Source organism: Chinchilla lanigera, unplaced genomic scaffold, assembly GCF_000276665.1.
Source record: "Chinchilla lanigera isolate Chin_1 unplaced genomic scaffold, ChiLan1.0 scaffold00051, whole genome shotgun sequence".
NCBI lineage: Eukaryota > Metazoa > Chordata > Mammalia > Rodentia > Chinchillidae > Chinchilla > Chinchilla lanigera.
In genome coordinates, this window is record NW_004955452.1 from 3824947 (window position 1) to 3845907 (window position 20961).

Genomic DNA, 20961 nt, shown 5'->3' on the forward strand with positions numbered 1-20961 from the left:
TTTTTTTTTTTTTTTTTTGAGACAGGGTCTCACACTCGTTTATGTAGCCCAGGCTGGCCTCAAACTCATGACAATCTTCTTGCCTCAGCCTCCCAAGTACTGGAATTACAGGCGTGTGCCACCAAGCTTGGCTACTGCAATAGTTTTAAAAGAAAACACAGCCAGGTGTGGTGACGCATGCCTGTAATTCCACCACTTGGGAGGCTGAGGCAGCAGGATCTTTGTGAGTCTGAGGCCAGCCTGGGCTACATAGTGAGTTTAAGACCAGTCTGAATTGCATAATGAGACCCTATCTCAAAAAGACCAAAACAAAACAAAACAAAGAAAAAAGAAAACACAACCAAATCAATGGGTAGGAGAAAGGACGACAAGATGGGAGTGAAAAGGGGAGGCTACAACTGCAGAAAGATTGGGAGGAGATATCTCAAAAGATAGAATTTCTAAATATCTTAAAAGAAGCTGAATTTCTAAAAAGAATTAGAAAAAGGGCTTAAAGTGAAACTACATGCCCACTTTAAAAACTATTATCTTTAAAAATATTGCACCGGCCCTTTTTGAGGTCAAAGTCTTAAACCCATTAAATATACCTGGTTATTATCTGTCTGGCTGTCCAAGGAAGCTTATTAAATACAGGGAAACAGATTACATGTTACTAACACATCAGTGGGCCCACCGTGTACATTTGAGTTTGTGTTAGTGCCAGAAAGTCCCCGGGCTTAAAAATAGCTCTTAGTTTTTACCAAAGTACAATAACAAATTGCATTTTTTAAGACGCAATAACTTAAAATCTGAAGCTAGGACAGAAGGGTATGGGTTGGCCTGGGAGGTGAAGGTGTTTAGAAAAAGTATAAATTCTGTAAAGAAAAGGTTTATCCCGGTGTATATGTACCCTTTATAATATTCACTTTTAGTTACTTAACACATTTACCACAAATGTCCTTTTCTCGTCCTCTGCACTTTGCTGGCGTGATGCTTTTTTTTCTTCTTGGTACCCGGAATCGAGCTCAGGACCTTGAGCTTGCCGGGCAGGCATTTGTGCGGCTGAGCTGTATCCCCGGCCCTGCTGGCATAATTAAGCGAACATTTTCTTTCTCTCTTTTCACTTACAGATGACCCAAAAATGTAATTTGGGAGCAGCCCTCATCCCGTCCCGATTTACTGTGCACTGACAAACTTCGAGGCGCTGTGCTCAGAAAAATAAAGCCTCGACGGGCCCTCGAGGGTGTCGGGGACGAGCGGCGATCGACAGTCACAGCAACCGTGACAGAGGCATAAAGGGCTCTAATCCAAGTTAGACCAGCGGGGCCGGGAGGAAGCGGCCACCTCGGCCGTGTCAGGACCGCCGCTGACGGCCGCGGGGCTCTGCGGGAACCCTGCACCTGCACCCGCACCCGCCGGTCGTTGCGGGACTCGAGCACCGAGCGCCCCCACCCAGAAATTCCCCGCGAGCTCCGCGGGGCCATGCCCCTCTCCCTGCACCACCCGGAGCCCGAGACCCCCGGCCGGTGTTCCAGGAAGTGTCCAGCGCTGGCGGAGGGGCCTCCGCAGGCCGGCTGGCAGACGCCCGGCAAGCTACTCCCGACATGCTCCTCCCGGAGGATTTCGAACGCGCTGCCACATCCTCCCAGCCTTGGCCCCTAGCCTGCCCCAGCAACAGGCCGCGGCCCGCTCATTGGTCGGACCCGCGCGGCCGTGCTGATAGGCCGCGCGGCCTCCTGGTCCCGCCCCCGTGCGCGCCGCCGCCTCCATTTTGTCGATCGGGCTAGGAGGAGGTCTGGTCAGAAGGCGTGAGGGTGGTCGGTAGCTGGCTTGTGGGTGCTCGTGGGCTTCGTTCGATCTGTGCCAGGTCGCTCCCTGGAAAGGGAGGGGAGCCTCGACGTCGAGAGGGAGCCGCCGCTGCAGCTGAAGTCGGTAAGTGGCCGCGGCCCGGCCATGTTGGCCGCGGCTCCCCATTGTTGGAGCCGGGGCGGCGGCGGCTCGGGGAAGCGGCGCGGAGCGAGGCCGGCGGCTCGAGCTGTGCGGACTCACGAGCCGGAACTCGTGTTGGCTCAGGTCGCCAGAGCTGTCCGGAAGGCCTTGCACCTGCCCGCGAGGAGGGAGGGGCCGCCTCTCGGAACGGGAGGAGCGCGCAGCCCGGAGCCTCGCCTGGGGCGCCGGGAGCGCACGCGGCTCCTGCGCCCCGGGAAACTTGAGTCGCGGAAGGCGGGACGGAGGAAGGAGGCTCCGCGACCGCAGGCGGCGGCTTTGTGTGGAGGCGGTGCAGTGCCCGAAGGACGGGCGGTTCTGCTGGAGAACCTTGAGAAGTAAAATTTGAAGCAGTTTCCTGGCTTTAGCTGGAAAGGCTAAAGCTTACCATTTTGGTTACGAAGTGACTTCTGAAAGATCTTTTCTAGGAGAAAGATCAATTGGTGGGACGTACAGGTACTCTTTGGAAAGAATTCCTTAGGAGCTTGGTGAGATCTTAGATGGCAATTATGAGGTCAAAGCCCACTTCAGACACCAGAACCTTTTGTTCAGGAAGTACCATTCTTTTGCAGTCAGTTTGTTCTGTAGTAGTAAATGTAAGGGATCACCTTCTCACGTGTTTTTGAACTGACCAAGTAATGTTTACTTTTCTAGCTAGGACTTCTCTCAAACTTGTGTGCTGAGGACACTCAGATGTTGGCCTCAGCTCCTAGGCTGAACTCAGCAAATCAGCCCATGAAAACTTCTGCATTGAGACAAAGGAAAGGATCGGTCAGAAAACACCACCTATTATCTTGGGCTTGGCAGCAAGGAAGAAGACAAGTAGTGGAAATACTGCAATCTGAAAAGCAGACGGAAAGGTATAAACTTGCATTAAAATGGCACATTTTACGATGGACCCATTCTAAACCACTGATTGTGTAAAAGCTTTATTCAGATTTGTGGATAAGCTAATTTTTCCTGGAAAAATAATACAGGCTATGCATATAATGCACGCTCTTGATTCTGAATGAAAGCATCTATAAACAGTCCCTTTTATTGGAGTCTTACCAGGATTTCTGGAGTTAGAAACTGGAGCTGTAAAAGCTTAAAGGGATTTCTGAACTTTGCATATGGGAATGTAATCGCTTCCGTCTACTTACAGGTGACAAAGAAGCTGAAGATGGGCGGTGGAGAGAGGTATAACCTTCCGGCCCCTCAATCCAGAAACGTTACTAAGAACCAGCAACAGCTTAATAGACAGAAAACTAAGGATCAGAATTCCCAGATGAAGATTGTTCATAAGAAAAAAGAAAGAGGACATACTTATAACTCCTCAGCAGCTGCAAGGCAGGCCATGCAGAATGGGGGGAAGAACAAGAATTTTCCAAGTAATCCAAATTGGAACTCCAGTTTATCAAGTCCCAGCTTGTTTTTTAAGTCTCAAGCTAATGAGAACTATGCTGGAGCCAAATTTAGTGAGCCGCCATCACCCAGTGTTCTTCCCAAACCTCCGAGCCACTGGGTTTCTGTTTCCTTTAACCCTTCGGATAAGGAAGTAATGACGTTTCAACTTAAAACCTTACTTAAAGTACAGGTATAAAGAGGATGTTTAAATTTAGTTATATTTACAAATAGTGGTTAATTGGTCTGAAAGAAATTTACTAGAGAATTTTTGTAGAGCTATAGTCAGACTTCATCTCATTTGTGTTGTGTGCACTGTGACATAATAGTATCAGTGCAACTTAAAATAACTACTTGATAATGTTCTTAATTAGGTTACTTTAAAGTGAAATGAGTCAAAATTTAGATTTGAGGAAACAACTTTTTTTGTGAGGGAAAATAATTATTTAAGACTCATGGGTCAGATTTACTTGTGATTCAGATTATAAGCACCTAGCTGACACAAGTTCAAAAACCAGGCAGATAGCTGAAAGTTTAATGTCTTAGAATACCCAAACCAGTAACGTGCCAACAACCTAATGCACTGCCAAAAGACAATGTGAATTTTTCTTAAATAGTTGCATTTTACTAAATTATACAGTGGTAAGTGTGTAAAGGGCACTTGGGACTTACTAGAATGAGGCCTAAGAAATACCCCGGTGGCCCTTAAGAAAAACACCGCCAACAGGAATCCGGCAACAGATGCACCAAAACTTCCTGTAGCTTTCAAAGTACAATCTTTGTATTACAGCTCTGCACAAGCTATTGTGACAGTGATCTGGCCTCATCCTTGCAAAATTTAAAGCGGGGAATAATATAATGTGAAAATTTTAAGCACCTAGGGAAAAAGAGCCATGTAAATACATGTAATAAGCTTGTAGCATATGTAAAGTTTTCTTGGCTTTTATCCTACAAAAAATATTTTAGTATGAATTTGCTGAATGTAAGACCATGGACTGTTATACTATGGCCTAATTTTAGAGGTCCATAATTGTTTTTAAAGTTTGCTCTTGTGCTAAAGTGCCAGTGTATGTATGTTATAACTGATTTGGTTATAAACTATATTTCAAAGTAAATCCTAGTGTAATATGTCCTATATTACAACTAAACAGGTTAAGCTGCTAAAACATTTCTATTTTTAAGAGATGAAAATTGGCAGTTTGGACTCCCCTACTACCCGGTATTTAAACCCAAAGATTAATTTTGGCTTTCACCACAGATAAAAGTGATTTTTGGTTTTTTTTTGTCATAAAATCAAGCCAAGGGACCACTCACGCAAAAGACATAATCTCTTGCGTAATATCCAATAATCCCAATTCCAAAACATGATGTGTTAAGTTAATCCAATGACAAGTTAAAAGAAAAATTGTTAATGCCCTACTTTTCTAATATGGCATCATTTTTGATGTTTATAAACGGAATAGCAAAGTTGTATTTCTCCAGATTCAGATGAAATATTGCCCAAGTCAAATATTGAATATTCTAAAGAAAAGTTTATGTAGTACTTAATGTATTAGTATGAATTTGAAACATGAAATTAAAAAATAAAATTTTTTCTCCCCAGTAGGCTTGTTTTTATTTTAGAAGTTGTAACTTCCACATATATCTATATATTTTTTTAAGGCAGGGTCTCATTAAGTAGTTCAGGCTGGCCTTGAACTCATTTCTTACAATGTACACAATTATCTGAAATTTGATAGGATTGTTGGTTTGAAGAGAAGCCACTGGTTTGCTGTTTGGTGATTTTGATCTACAGCTATGCAATTAACTCAAGACTCTTTCCGGCAGTGCTAATAGTAATAAAAAGGCCACAGAATATTGGCAAAACTTCACAAAGCTCTTGAAGGTCAAACTGAGTGAAATAAGTCTAATTAAATTTATATTCTAAAATGATTTCAATCTATAAAAAATTAGCACAGGAACTCAAATTGTGCTAAGCATGGTAGCACATGCTTGTAATGTCAGCACTTGGGAGGCTGAGGCGGAAGCATCACTGCGCATTTAAAGCTAGTTGGAGCTATATTGTGAGACTCTGTCTTAAAAACAAAGGAACTCAAATTTGGATGAATTCTTGTGTTTTATGTATCATTTACACAAGGGGATCTCTGTAAGGGAAGCTTGCTTATCACACATTTGCCTTCTAGCAAGTAGTTTCCAGATGTTATTTATGATGACTTAAACCCAGCTGAGTAACTCCTGAGGTAAGGCTATAATTTTTTATCCAAACAGCAGGAAATAGGAAATTTGAAGGTAAGGCTGAAAACTGTTATATGGGCCTCTTTTTCTTCCCTTTTATGTGTTTCCAGGATAACCACATGAATAGTAATTCTAGCCACTGCTAAATTCTTTCCACTGCACTGCAGTTTCACTTGGTCAAACAATTCTTAAGCCTATGCATATTAAGTTTAATCTATACAATGAAATAGGTAAAGTAATACTGTATACTATTTTTCGACGGACTCAAGTCAGACTACTAAAAGTACTCAGTGAGCTGAGTGTGGTGGTGCATGCCCGTAATCCCAGCACTTGGGAGGCAGACTGCTGTGAGTTTGAGGCCAGCCTGGGTTACAAAGTGAGCTCAAGGCCAGCCTGAACTGCAGAGTGAAACTGTCTCAAAGATACAACAAAACCAAACAAAGAAAAGTACTCAGTGAAGGCCACGAACAGGAAAGGCTCCTAATTAACGTAAAAATTTTCATAGCTTAATGGTAAGGTCAAAGGTCACTGAGACACTGATAAAGTTGTGGTCAACTTTCCAAAATATGGGTAACATGAATTTTCCAAGTCAGTACACTTATAAGCAAAAACACTACATTGGTAGGTAGAATCTGTTCTATAGGCCTGCTGAAAGCAGCAGCTTTGTGAGTATTTGTTTTTTCCCCTCCAGTTGCAGGGATTGAACCCAAGGCCCTCCACAAGGTAGGCAAGCATTCTATACTGAGCTATACCCCCCGCCCTCATCTTTTTTGATGAGTCCACGTTCATTATTCACTCTCAAACAAGAACAAGGTGGGGAAAAGTCCTGAAGGATTTTGGGTTAAGTCTGATTTTCCCAGTGTTTTAGTTGCATTCTCAAAGATTATTATTTTAAATCAGAGAGGGGCAGACAGTATCTCTAAAACATCTTACACAAAAAGTCTACCAAGGTAGTTAACATATTTGCAAGGTAGAGCAAAATCTTAAAAAACAAAAACAAAAAAAAAAACCCAAGTTTTTTTGGCTCCTAGACCAGTTTATTATTTCACTCCAGCATTTAAAAGGGGATCTGCAAAAACCTAGATACAAAGGCCTTTTATGTCTTTACAAACTGTCAATTATCAATGAAATGAATTTACATGCCTCATACTTTATTCCAAAAAATCTCCATCTTTAACACAATGATGAAATGGCTTTACAGATACACAAATATAAAGATAACTAACACTGTTAAGAGGATGAGGCAGAGGAGAGGACCCAAGAGAAAGCCCTTTCCATAATGACTAGCAGAATGCCTTGTAGGCAGCAATAGCTAAAGACAAACAGGCTACTTACTTCACCTATTTATCAAGCTATCAACTACCCTGGGAGAATATTTCACTCCTGGAATTCCTGAAAGCTGATGATCCTATTAACAGAATGTCATTAGATTATTCCAACTATTACTCAAGTCACAGCCTTCTCATAATCTCAGGACATTCCAACAGGCACATGGTTAAAAGTCTCTAAACATGAAAATCTGGAAAGCTCTAAGCCACAAGAGGCTGTGATCAAAAAAAAAAAAAAAAAAAGCAAAAGCTGTGATCTTGGGAGAGACTTAATGTCATTCTAATCCAGAAGTTATCTACTATGTTACAAGTTCAGGAATGAAATAGTGTATGCAAAAGCCTACCACAGGGTAGGCATTCCATAAAAGACAACTTTCTCTTCTGTAAAACAGGAAGAGTACCCATTTCCCAGAAGCATTTTTAGGATTAAATAGGAGTACCTGGAAAGCATATGGCTTAGCACATTAAGTGCTTAATAACACTGACAGCCTTCAATATATAAGGTAACAACCATAGAAAGTTAACACTGAAAGTTAACTACATTTTGACAGTTGCCCAAACCTCAAGGGTCTTTTCTGATTTATCACATTTAAAACTTTAGCGATCAACTATTGTTAACTGTATTTCTAAGTAAAATATTTTCTAGCAAGAAATAATCAACAGACTAGGGAACACACTCAATACTGTATGTATTTACCAATTTTTTTTTTTTTTAATTCTTAACCAAATGTGTAACTTAATTCTCCCCTCCGAAATGTTTTAACCTCAAGTCAACAGGAAATGGACAAGGGAGGTAGAGGACAAACACCTATGAACTACAAAGGTCGTATTTCAAAAAATATACAACTTACACCAATAAAAGCTATCAGTTCCATGCTAATGATTATGTGAAAGTATCAAATACATTTTGTAACTGAATCCTAACCTGCCCCAAGTAAACTCTAGATTCCATTATGTCAGCTTTATTATCTCCATGAAAATAAAGCTACAAAACATTGTCCAACTTGATTAAAAAGAAAAATGAAGCAGACTTTATGGACCCTAATCTAGTATTTACCACTTGTGGGACCCTGGGCAGTTAGAAATTTTTTTAACGAGGATACAAATACCTCCATTTTACACCTCCCTTTAGTTTCGTGCATTCTACTATACTTTTGAAAGTGTTGTAAATTAAAAGCTTAAACTTCATTTATAGATTTTAGATAACTTTAACAGAAAGTTTTAAATACGTAGCAGAAATGTGACAAAACTCAAATGAGATGGAATCATTGTATGATAAACCTCAAATCCTAACAAGGAACTAAGGAACCCAGAGCATTTTGTAACACTATAAAAATTATTTATTCACTATACACAGAACACGTCCCCTATAAAATGTACATGTAAATCACTGAAGAGTATAATCTGGCAAACATTTTCTCAATTACAGAACATACTAAATCAGATGGGATAACAGTTGTCTTCCCCCAAATTATCTAACCATAGCACCCAGGGTCTCTTGAATATCTAATGCAAAATTAAATACTTATTTTGGGGATTTTTTTCCTATTATGTGTGTGATTGAAGCAGAGTTAACAATTAATATAACTCTAGTATATTACAGTCACAGCACAGTAAATCAATTCATTACAGATTAAAACATTTTTTTCATTATTCATATTAATGGGATGCAAATAAAATACTGGATATTTTTTAAATGGTAGGTAACCATAAAATTAGTTATCTGCAATAGAATATTGGATTTATAATTACATTATGGTATGAGTGGTGCAAAATATTGTGTAATACACCTCAAAACAGTAAGGCCATATTGCAGTGATTCATTACATTGTGCTCAGTAGACATTTATGGAATAAAGGAAATACTACTTATTCTTTTCCCCAGTTATCTCGTGCAATGTTTTGCCCATAGTAAGGGCTCAATTAAATATTTGCTGACATACTGACTAGGAAAGAGGTGAGGAGAGATGGGCCCTCTCAGCTGCATGTCAAGTATAATTGGAATATACCTGGGAAAGCGAGTGGTTAAAGGTGATGTAAACTGTATGTGGTATACAAGTAAATAAACTCAGATGCCAACAAAGCAAACAATTAAGCAGAAAACACTGGCACCAGAATAAACAAAGGCAAGATCTGCCAAAAATGGCATAAATGGAAATGACTTAAGAAATATAACCAAGAAAGTTTACATTGGACCATACCTTTTCCCACCCAATTCAGTTTGAGACAGACCAATAGAGGCACTGTAAGAAACTATGGCTGTCTTCCTTGATACTCAGACATCCTAGTTTTCAATAAATTATGGACCTGTTACCCATGAATCAATATAAACCTGTTCATATTTAGGGATTAGTTTCCACAAGTACAAAATTGAATTTCCTTTTATTTGTCCTAAAATGCTTACTTTCAAACTTGAAGGGACTTCAATTATTCCATGTAGTTTTCGATAATTCTTTTATCTTTTCATACCAGTCAAAATATTCGTACAGTATTCATACTGCAGCACCTTCCACCCACCCTTTGGTCGCTTGAACTGCCCTTCTTTGGTTCTTTTTCCGCTTTCAGATCTTTCTTGAAGTGTAGTAAGCAGAACTGTACTGGGTATTCCAGCTGCAGTTTGGTCTTAAATAAAAGAAGGATGTTTGTCAGTTTGGTTTTCTTTATTCTTCTCTGTGGTATACAGGATTTTGTTAGTTGAACTGGATGTAGCAGCTTACTGGGCCACTTTTTCAAGAGAATAGTACAGTAGTTCCCAGGTCTTTCCCTAGGTTGTTACTTATCAGCCCACACTCTACGTAGCACCTTCCCTTTCTCACTGAAGCATTATGTCTCACTTTTCTTCTTGCTTACTTGGCTTAAAAAAAATGCAGAGATCTTAAGTAAAAGGAGAGGTGAAGTGCCAGCCCTCAGTTGAGTGTTGACGACAAGACTATAGTATCGAGCCCAGTGCCAGACACACAGTAGGCACTTAATAGTTGTGGAATTCAACACGACCCCAAATTAGCTTAAAATACTGTGTACAGATCCTAAGAATAAGGACGGTCCTCTCATAGCCCTTGTGAAGCTGTTAAAACATCATTTCAGAAACAGTGGTTCTCAAGAAAAATAGTCTGAGCTTTTCAAAACTAAACTGACAAAGATATAAAAATGAAAATGTCAGCCTTTCTAGCCATATACAGAGAGACTGAGAATAATTTCATTGGGCTTTTTCCTCAATTTACTTTTCTCAAATTATAGTCTGCTAAATAAAACGAAATAAAATTTAGGAACCAGACCTGGGCTCAAATCCTCAAGAGCCTTTTCTTTGTGCCTCAATTTCTTTGTGATACAGGCAAAATAAAAGTATCTTTTCTCACAGGGTAGAGTGAATGAGTTAACACACAGCCTTCTGAACAATGTCTGGCACATCATACTTAATAAATTACCAGCTACAGTTGTCATTGTAAGGTAGCTAGAATCCAAAACACCCAGATCGTTTCCCCAAAGTGGTTATCACTTAATAAATGCTCACTAACATTAAATGAAAAAGAATTCTAAATCATGTCATAAACATAAAGCCTAGTATATCTTGTTTAGGAAGGGAGAGAATTATTGATCCATTCAGTAATGAAAGTATAAATTTATAATTAGCCGACCCAAATATCAATGAGATTTCTGTCAAGTTTTGTCAATTCCAAAGTAAATTAGTTATGCCTAGTGCAACAATGATTTAAAAATGTCCCTAAGTCTACAAGACTGTTTTTCATTGTTACTTTAGAATCATATTCAATACTATAATAATTCCAGTTAATCATTATTTCCTTCATTTTGTTTTTATTATAGCATGTTTGCTTAATTTACAGCAAGCAGAAAATAAGCTGGGTCTTGTTTTGATCCAAACATTGATGTCTTAAAGGTTGTACACAATATTTGTTAAAAAGAACATATAAAAATACCTTTTTAGAAGCTTCTATAAGAAAGAAAATACAAAGTTTAACCCCACAACTTTCCTCTTTGCTAGAACTGCAAACTACTGCTACAGTTTTAAATAGATTTTTTGTTGTTTAAACTATACATCCAGGAAAATCTAAAAAAATTAAAGAAACGTGCATATAAATGATTGCATAGCAGAACATGAACATTAACTGCAAACAGTAAAGAAATGAAAGTTAGAAATACTATCAAATATACAAAGGTTCTAGAATCAATCCTTTGAACACATTCCACAAACAGTATTTAAAAACCATCTTTTTGTTCTTTACAGGCAAGGCCTAGATTTCTAAAACCAAAATTGAGAAATTCTCTGAAAGGAATCATTTCCCTACAATAGTTCTTTCTTGTATCCATAAGCAAGCATTCTGAGATTTTAAAAGATGCTAGCTTCTATTTTGAAATGAGACTGGACATTTCACGTCATTTTTTACTGCCTCCAAAAACGATCTTTCAGAGATACTAGAAAAAATGATTATAGTTGAAGGTATTAGTTCCTCATTTTTAGTCAGGTACTACAATGATAATGAAAAACTCAAGAGATGTGACTCTCTCTTCCTTCAACTAATCTGTTTTCCAAAATCATTTAAAATTTCATGGCACCACAGAATCCCCTAGAATGGGAGTGCTGTATTTCAACTTGCCTCACAGTAAATAAACTGAGAAGTGAACAGCAAGCCTCCCTCACAAACAAGTAGGCAAATTTTGATACAAATGCACATGCCCAGTGCTGTAAGCATCAAAATTCAGTTCCCACACCCTATACATACACACAAACAAAATCTACATTGAAACAATTTACTTACTTCTAACAGCAGTAAGATAACTAACCAACAATGTCAACACTGCTCCTTACATTTTCAAATAACTACTAAGAACATTCTTCTTAAAATTATTGTTTTTCTGCCATCATTGACCTGCTCAAATTTAAGGGGAGCTTTTCTGATGTGCTGATGTACCAAATATTCATAGAATTCAGAAAAAAAAAAAAAAAAAAAAAAAAGCATCATTGAAAATGAGTAATATATGCAAAATGATTACAACCGCAGAAGTATGTCTTATATAAGATTCAGAAATAAAGAAAAAAAAGCATCATTGCCCAAGACAGTAGGGTTAACAAAAGAACTACTCCACACTGCATCATAAATAAGCTATTATCTGAGCCTACCCACCTTGAAGAACATAAAGGTCCACCCTGAACCTAAATGTTTCTGAGCAGTCAGTGTTGTACTGTGGCTACAACTTCACTTTCGTATCACTCTATCTTATTAGCAAGCTACATTTCTAGGTTAACAGTTCTACCAAATATGGATATGAAAGTTTATTTTTAATAAGACAATGTTGCAAATTATGGTCAACCAACATCTTTTCACCAAATACTTCAAGCATAAAAAATGAGAATCTTTACAAAAATATACAGAGACACCACATATTGGTAGCTGCCCATAACATTAAACAAACTGGACTCTTAAGAGTGTCTTCTCAACAGCATATCATTTTAATTATAACCATTGCCTGGTACAGGGAAAACTAACAAGTGTTTTTTACGCATCATTGCAACATTGTAATCCTGATAATTTAAGTATACCAAACTATGAGTAAATGAATGATACATGCCTAAAAATTATCATGGTTTGTACTATCAGTGGCCACTGGACTTAGGACTAGTCCAAGACCTTGATCTAGATTTTGACCTAGACCTAGACTGTGATCTTGACTGAGATTTGGATCTAGGTGGTTCTTTTTTCCTTGATTCCTTTTCATATCTTGAGCCAGACTTATAATGTGTTTTGGAATCTGTTTTAGAGGTGCCTCTAGTTTTGGTGTGAGATGCAGACCTAGAACGTGATTTAGCCTTCATTTCTTTCTTGGGCTGGGACTTGGACCGTGATCTTGAATTGGATTTAGATCTTGAAAAAGATCGATTTCGGTGTTTGAATCTTTTAAAACAGAGGAGAGATACAATTAGAGTAAAAATTAAGATTCTATATTAATCAAATTTGTTATTTTAGAGCAAAAGTTCACTCTGAAATTGAAAAACGTATGAATCTTTTTCAAAGCAAAAGTTATTTACCTATCATTGTCGGAATGGCTTCTGCTACGTCGTGGTCTTCCAGTCGGTCTACTGCTAAAAAGTATATCAGAAAAAGCAAACAGTGACAAATGTCTATAGTATCTTAAAAGTTTTAAAAAATGAAACAATATGTTTAGTCTCAACAAAGCATTATATACATATATACATACATATATTTTTTGTAATTATACAAAAAAGTCAAAGGGAGAAAGCTAACAAACACATCTTCTGTGCTGTTGATATGGGATGTCACTGTTGCCTCGGCTAGCCTCATATTCCCAGACTCAAGCAATCAGCCTCCCAAATGCCTAGGACTACAGCACATACTACCACATATGGCTACAAAGATCTCTTTTTAACAGATGTCACACTTATGCCACACTTACTTTCTAGGACTATAAGATCTTCTATAGTTGTAATCAAAAGATCGACTTCTTGATCTCCTCCTTTCATAACTCCGGCTCCTAGAACGTCTGTATCTGTCATAATCATCATAACGTGAAGAACTGTACACATTCCTTCCTTCCTTGGCTTTCATTTGATTTGGTGCTAGGAAATACATAGAACAGAAATATTTAGAAACAATAAAAAAAATACTATTACGACCTTCTTTTATACAAAGAAAAATGTGTTTGGAATCTGTTTTAGAGATGCTGCTAGTTTCAGTGTAAGACCTACAGAGTAATTTTGCCTTCATTTCTAAGTTGGTTCAAGGCTGTGAGTATTAATCTAGAAAAACTTTTTTTTCCAAGGACATGACAGAAGACTGATTTATGTTAAAGATGGTACTATTATCTGACCCCAGGTATTGTTTTTTCCTTTCCCTCCTCCCTTCTTTCCTTCCATCTAAGCCTCGAAGTGCTAGGCATGCATCACCACACCTAGCCTGTTTTTTTAATGTCCTCTCCCAATCTAGCTTGTTGACCAAGATGTGCCAACTACTTTTGACTACAGGAATCTATACAGTAGTATTATTTTTTTTAAAATCCTAATTTGGGACCAGGGATATAGCTCAATGACACAGCACCTGCCTGGGAAGCACGAAGTCCTGAGTTCAATTCCCAGTACCAAAAATAAATAAATAAATAAAAATCCCAATATGCCTTATGAACAATGTGTAGAATCAAAATGCACCGATTATGCATTTAATCAAAATGCATTATGTCCTGAGATTACAATGACATAGAAAAGTAGAGGAGAACCAATACTTAATGGAATCTCTTATTCTGTACATAACTATACCACTGGGCCTCAACTTTTATTCAATCCAATAAAGCAAGTAATTTATGCACAGGTATGTATGTACAGCATATAAACAACATAGCGAGTCCCCAGGGGGTCCCCTTACCTAATTCATGAAGTAGAGAATTACTGTTATTGTTTGTGTCTGCATGTTTGCAGGCTCTTTGGAGGCAGCTGAATGTAGCTTGTGATTTGTTCACTGTCTAGTGCTGGGATTGGTAGTGAGAGTGCTACACCTGCCCTAGGGTGGGGTTAGCCTGCATACAATATAAGAGAGGAGGCTTAGTCCCCCTTTTGCCCTTTTTGCTTTTCATGCTGCTTTGAACTGATGCCCCTCTCCATGCCACCTTGCTGTGGAAACAGCAGATGACGGACTGAAACCTCCACAAACTGTGAACTAAATAAACCTTTCCTTCCCTAATTTTGGGTGTTGAGCATTTTGCCTCAGCAAAGAGAAAAGTAACTAAGAGCCTTTAGTCTTTTTAGCAACTACTTTAACCTTTTAGTTCCTGCCCAACGTAAAACAGTAGTTGAGCTAGAATTCAAACCCAGGTCTACATGTCCCCAAAACCTACATATTTTTTTTTCTTCCCCTTTCAAAACCTCTATTCTTGCTCAATCAATTTGCAACTGACTTTGATGGGGCAGGTGCACAATAAAAATCAAGTACTATTCTAGCTTTAATTCAGATTGCCTTTCCTAGTCTACTTCTATTGGCTCATTTCAATAGTCCTGTAGCCACACAATTACCCAATTATACTTTGAAGATTTTTTTTTTTTTGAGACAGGGTCTTGCTATGTAGTACAGGCTGGCCTCGGAAAACAGGCATGTGCCACCATGCCTGGCAGAAGATCTTATTGAAGAGAAAGGGCTTCAGAGAACCAAAACTTTAGAAGCTCTTTTTCTCAACTCCATTCCTAGTGTATTAAACATGCTATTGCTGATATTACTGACCAACTTTCTGTACTCTGAACACTTTTCAGGTATTCTGATCATAATCTTTATACCTACATACAGTATCTGCAAACCCTGTGATCTACTTGAAAAAATATAAAGTATTCAAGATAGTCTGTCTTGCTGGGGATATAGCTCAGTGGTACAAGCGCCTGCCTGGCAAGCATGAAGTCCTGAGTTCGACTCCCGGTACCCAAAAAAACCAAATAGTCTTTCTTAAAAACAATCTGAACACACAAATCGCACAAATACTTCAGAGAAATCCTAAAACATCATTTCAAAATGATATATCATACACGTTAGTAGGCATAAGGGTACTTACTCTTCCGATCCCCTTGTGCAAACTGTATTTCGATCTGACGTCCACAAATCCATTTTCTGTCCAAATTATGTAAAGCATCTTCAGCATCACGAACATCCTCAAATGTTCTACATGTTAAGGGGCTTGGGAATTTTTGCAAACTTTGATAATAAATAAAAGTTCAGTTGGTAAATCTGGGAACAATTCACAATTTCCCAAAATTATTCTAGAAAAAAAAAAAAATCAACCAGACTGTATGTACTTACTACTTGGTTGCCTCAGCCATTAACACTTCCTAGCATAAAAGTACTTGTGATTTCCCAAGGCATATGTTTTAGAAAACATGTGAATGTATGTTGTATTAAGATCTATTAGAACTGAATCACCAAGTTATCCTATTAAAAATATTCCTGAGTTTTAAGAATTAACTTTATAAAATAAGACATAAAAGACAAAAGTCAGTCAATTCCATGTTGGGTACTAAAACAACAATTTCTTAAACCCAAAATACTACTTTTGTGTATTTGTTTTAAGTAAAAAAAAAAAAGAAAAAGAAAAAAAGAAAAACACCACCAATAGTTCTTGTGTAAGCAAGCAGCATATGCCTTACCTTACAAAGATGAAAGCCATCAACTTCCAGTTTATTTTGCTGTTTTTTTCAGACACATCTAATACTATTATTTATGTGGCTGTCTTCAAGCAATATGCAAACACTATGCCAAGTGCATATTACACCCATGCGCAGACTATAATGGCATGCTATCAACAAATAACAGACCACTGTAAGAACTCCTAGACTGGAAAGCCCTAGACACAGATGATACTAAATAGCTTCCTGCCAACAAGTGAGTTTGGGATTGGTTTCTGCAAGACAGTATTTACCAGCTTAAAACAGATATTGCTGGCATTAATTTTTGATCTGAGAAGCTAAACTAACCTATCCTCCCCCTCATGCTAACAATATCACTCTCAGAACTCCTGGGTTTACAGTAGTTATTCTGTCCAAGCATGGCTTCCTTTCTAAAACCATCATTCCAACAGAAGCCAAGCACACATTCAAGCAGTGTTTGATAATTAAAGGTTTAGAAAAGGATCTAGGTTAAGTTTCAGTATGAACTTTAACTCTTTCCTAAAAATTGCTTGTTTACCTCTATTTCTTAAATTTGAGAACATAAGAGTGCAGATTTAGACAGCTGATTTAGGAAACACCCTCAGGGTGACACATTCAAGATTGATACTAGTGTTGTTTTTATTAGAGACAAAACGGTGTATGTTGGCCATAGTAGACCTCCCACTTCTTGTGCCAGAAAGAATTAAGCAGCAGGTTTCTAGTTCTCTCTCCTGGAGGTCTTCATGTGTAGATAAGTGGCAGAAGAGGTTTTTCCAAGTCTTAACCAGGCTTTCAACATGAAAAGGCTGATGGAAAGCATAAGACTTTGAATACATAATTGAAAGTTCCTCAAGGTTAATACAGTTGGGCTCTAAACTAAATAAAAGGAATGTTTACCTAATAAGTATACAACTTTGTTACAAGAGAGAATAATTTAAGAAAGAATTTACATTGAGCTTAAAAATTATTAACAAAGCATCCTGAGGCTACCCTCACAAACAACTCCAGTGTGGATGGCAAGGTTCTACATTTTACCTGTTAAGTCAGAGATAGGAACAGAAGACCAAGTGCAAACAGACTTAAGTAGAAGAGACAACAGTAGGGGCAGCCAAGTACTTTAATGCTAGTCATGGAGTAATTGTATTTTAGGGTTCTTACAAAAATGTAATGGAAAAGCCTGTAAGTGAACCCTTTTTAACTATTTTAAGACCACAGTAAATTATTGAACATGTATTAACAAATAATCACTCTTTTAGATTCCTTTGTAAGCCCATATATAACAAGCTAAACTACTGACCTTAGTATCGGGACACCCCAAACCATGTAACATTGTAAGCCAGAATCCAGATATAACTATTACCCTCTATATGTTTGATAACTAACTCCCACAACTGTCCTTGATCACCAGCCCTGTGGGAGCCATTTTTTGGCTTTTTTCCATTAGTTTCACTAGGACTCTACTAACTTGAAAAGGTGCAAGAGGTTCACCAAATTTAAACAGCAAGATTTTTCCTGGCCTCAAGTTCACAGCCCAAATCTTTATTTTTGTAAGATGATCTCAAAGAAGGGAGGAAGTAATGTCATCTGAAACTAGGTCAAGAATCAATTTCCCATAGATCCTGATCAGATACCATACCAGGGAGGCCTTCTGTAACCCACTCAAGGTCAACTGACCATACGTGCTAAAGCAGTCCAGTGCCAGCAGGCTACACACACAGCTAAGCACCAGAAGTTAGGAATTTGTGTATGTGCCCAGCAACCATCTAAAAATCTATATGGTATTTCTAATGGCTCTGACCCTGCAAGACCACCAAAGCTGTTTCCCAGTCCATGCACCTGTCTTCCCTTTAAGCAGGGACCTGCCACTTGACCCTACAACCTCATGCTGCTTCAAGATTCTCTGACCACCTGCACCAAACCAAAATATGCCAAATTTAAGCTTAACAATGTTACATCCTGTTATAATTTAACTTGACAGGCTAAGGAAAAGTGCATTTATACAAGACCACAATCACGACATCAAAGCCCACATAAATCAAGTCACAGGTTTTGTCACTAGACCAAACCAGAATAATTTTGAAAATTAACTGCTTACAAAACATTAAAAAAAAAAAAAAAAAAAAAAAAAAAAAAAAAAAAAAAAAAGAAGAAGAAAATAGTTATTCTGTAGGATACATCAGGTATGACTCCTTTAATCTTGGCCATCATTCAACTTCATCTTGACCTTTAACTCTTTAAGTGCTTGTCAGAAGGACTTGTCATGAGATGCTTGGCCAAATATGACAGATGGCTTTATCTTTAACTTTGAAAAACAACCTTTTCCCCCTCTGTAGATAAAGCGAGGCTTTGTCTCCCATTAGGCTTGTCTTTCTTCCAGCTTTTCTTTATTTTTTCTTTTCCCAAACTCTCCCTTCTCTTCAAGCCTGATCCTTAAGAGGTCTTTGGCTTGTCTACTTGCCTTAAGTGTTGAACTCTACTCTAAAGGTTCTTTCATGCTTTCTCTCTGGGGTCGCCATAACTGTACAGCTTTACATTCTGAGGTAACAACAGAGGACAGCAAATTAGGGGACAATATTAAAGAAGTTTACCTCATTGTTATACAATTATTTTTTGATCAAGTGATTCAAATTAACAAACAAGAATACTAAACTTTAATTGCTAAGCAGAACATACTAACTTTTAATTTGACTTACATTAAAGGTGGTAGCAACCAGAATGAATTCAAATTTAAATCACATTATAATCATTGATTAGGGTTTCAGCATTTCAGCAACATGAACGGGAATTTAAATATTTAACTATTTTTGGATTAATGGAATAGTAAGAGCAATGTGAGTCAGAATTTTCAAAAATTTGAAAACACAGACATTTATTAGAGGACAAAAATAAACTACTTTTTAGATGTTACCACTTACATAAACTTGAATTTGAAACTTCACCCCTCACTAATCAGTCATCTGAAGAAAGGATATTGAACATAAGCAAATCCTCTTGGTCGTCTCGTGTAGAAATCAAGTGGAACATAGACATCAACTATTGGACCATAGCGGCCAAATTCACGCCGTAAATCTTCAGACCTAAAACATCATAAAAGGAACTCAAATTTTTATGTCCATGCCCGTAAAGGGACTCATTAACAGTGTATCCTGTGGGCCTCAGCTACATCCCTGCCTTGGATGACCCGAAAAAGATAAGCCTTCAAGAATCTCAACATTAAGAGCCAACTTAACAACATACAAACCGGTAAAGGCCTGGAGTAATGGTGCAAGCCTGTAATGCCAGCTCTCTAGAAATTTCAGGCAGGACGATCACAAGTTCAAGACCAGCCTGAGAAACCTGGCTAGATCCTGTCTCAAAATTTAAGAGGAGGCCGGGCGTGGTGAATCCCAGAGGTTGAGGCAAGAGGATCGTTTCGAGTTCGAGACCAGCCTGGGATACAAAGTGAGCTCAAGGCCAGCATGAACGGCATACAGAGACCCTGTCGAAAGAAAGAAAAGAAAGAAAAGAAAGAAAAGAAAGAAAGAAAGAAAAGAAAGAAAGAAAAAGAGAGAGAGAGAGAAGGAAAGAGAGAAAGAGAAAGAGAAAGAGAAAGAGAAAGAGAAAGAAAGAAAGAAAGAAAGAAAGAAAGAAAGAAAGAAAGAAAGAAAAAGAAAAAGAGAGAGAAAGAAAGAGAGAGAGAAAGAGAGAGAGAGAAAGAGAGAGAGAAGGAAAGAAAGAAAAAGAAGAAGGGCCGGCCGGAGAAGTAGCTCGCATTCCCATAATTCTCAAGTACCCACCCCCATCCCCCAAAAGTAAAGACTGTGTATCGTTTTGACAAAGGAAAGCCAGGACCCAAGAATACGATTTCTCTCGAAGTCTACTACTCTTTTACATTACAACAGCAAACAGACTCATAAGAAAACGATTGCAATTTTTATTATTTACCGCCTTCATTTTTCATAAAAGATAGGGAAGCACATTTTTTTCACCAAAATCAACTCTAGTACTCAAAAACACCAAGCACTTATTTGTATAGCAAAATCGTAGCAACAGGGCTAGACAACAGTAAATAGATATGGTCTGAAAATTTAAAGCCACCAATAGATTTTAGCTCCTTAAAAGGGTCAAAATGACAAAAGTGAAAATGTAGTACACTCTGCAAGAATTACTATTGCTTTTTTCCCTACTTAAAACAGAAGAAGCCGGGCATGCTGGCGCAAGCCTGTAATCCCAACACTCGGGAGGCTGAGGCAGGAGGATCGTTGAGAGTTCGAGACCAGCCTGGGCTACAAAGTGAGCTCAAGGCCAGCCTGAACTGCATAAAGAGACCTTGTCTCAAACAGACAAACAAAATAAAAAACGGAAGAACAATAAATCACACAAACTAACCAAAAAACAATCCCAATCTTTTGTCTGCGGATTATCTGTGAAAGAAGAAAAGCCTCATCACGTGATATGGTCCCCCCCACCAAAAAATTATGAAGGCAATTCGAAGCAATTATGGGGATTGCTGAAAACAAAGCCTATTTAAAGTACGGCTCTTGATTAACCTAATTTAGCTACCAACATCCTAACAGTTAACTTTCACAACTCCCCCCGCCCCCGCTCAAAGAGTAACCAAAATTTTCTAGAAAATGGGCAGAAGTGCTCCACTAACGGGAAACATTTCCTTTCTGAAATCTCGACTTTCCTGTTCTCGCAACACCTCTTACACACCATAAATGTTAACAACGGTTAAAAAACAGAAAGTGCTTTTGCACATTTTTCTCCCTCGATCCCGTTATTCCGCTGCGAATATTTTTATTTTTAAGGAAACATGTTTTTCCGGGCCGAGGGGGCGTGCACCCCACGGCACAGCGCCCGGCGGGGCAGATGGCGCGGAGGAAGGGGAGGGCCCCGGAGCTCCCGCCACGCGGCCCGC

General features: G+C 38.5%; 2 protein-coding genes and 1 pseudogene across 7 annotated transcripts in view; 1 reads left to right on the forward strand and 2 right to left on the reverse strand.

The window, feature by feature from the left end:
• The window catches only part of LOC102015173, a 5934-nt pseudogene extending 4471 nt beyond the window's left edge, over positions 1 to 1463 (reverse strand).
• On the forward strand, positions 1391 to 4950 carry Pnrc2 (proline-rich nuclear receptor coactivator 2). The gene is made up of 3 exons (XM_005394788.2): positions 1391 to 1911; positions 2620 to 2825; positions 3110 to 4950. Exon 3 carries the CDS (start codon positions 3128 to 3130, stop codon positions 3545 to 3547), a length of 420 nt encoding a protein of 139 aa, XP_005394845.1. The 5' UTR covers positions 1391 to 1911; positions 2620 to 2825; positions 3110 to 3127; the 3' UTR covers positions 3548 to 4950.
• A 1648-nt stretch (positions 4951 to 6598) lies between these two features.
• The window catches only part of Srsf10 (serine/arginine-rich splicing factor 10), a 14748-nt gene continuing 385 nt past the window's right edge, over positions 6599 to 20961 (reverse strand). The window contains exons 2-7 of one of the 6 annotated variants that reach the window (XM_013519618.1): positions 19034 to 19138; positions 15473 to 15576; positions 13340 to 13502; positions 12954 to 13007; positions 12718 to 12819; positions 6599 to 9532 (exon numbers count right to left, since the gene is read on the reverse strand). In XM_013519618.1, coding sequence (XP_013375072.1) covers positions 9472 to 9532; positions 12718 to 12819; positions 12954 to 13007; positions 13340 to 13502; positions 15473 to 15576; positions 19034 to 19138 — 589 coding nt within the window. In that variant the 3' untranslated portion in view covers positions 6599 to 9471. Of the gene's footprint in view, positions 9533 to 12353; positions 12820 to 12953; positions 13008 to 13339; positions 13503 to 15472; positions 15577 to 19033; positions 19139 to 20961 lie in introns of those variants that run through there. The other 5 variants (XM_005394792.2, XM_005394791.2, XM_005394790.2 and 2 more) reach the window with 5 other exon arrangements.

What these genes read in the sequence shown, in the direction of transcription:
- Pnrc2 (XM_005394788.2), top strand. Translation starts at nt 3,128, where the DNA reads ATGGGCGGTGGAGAGAGGTATAACCTTCCGGCCCCTCAATCCAGAAAC.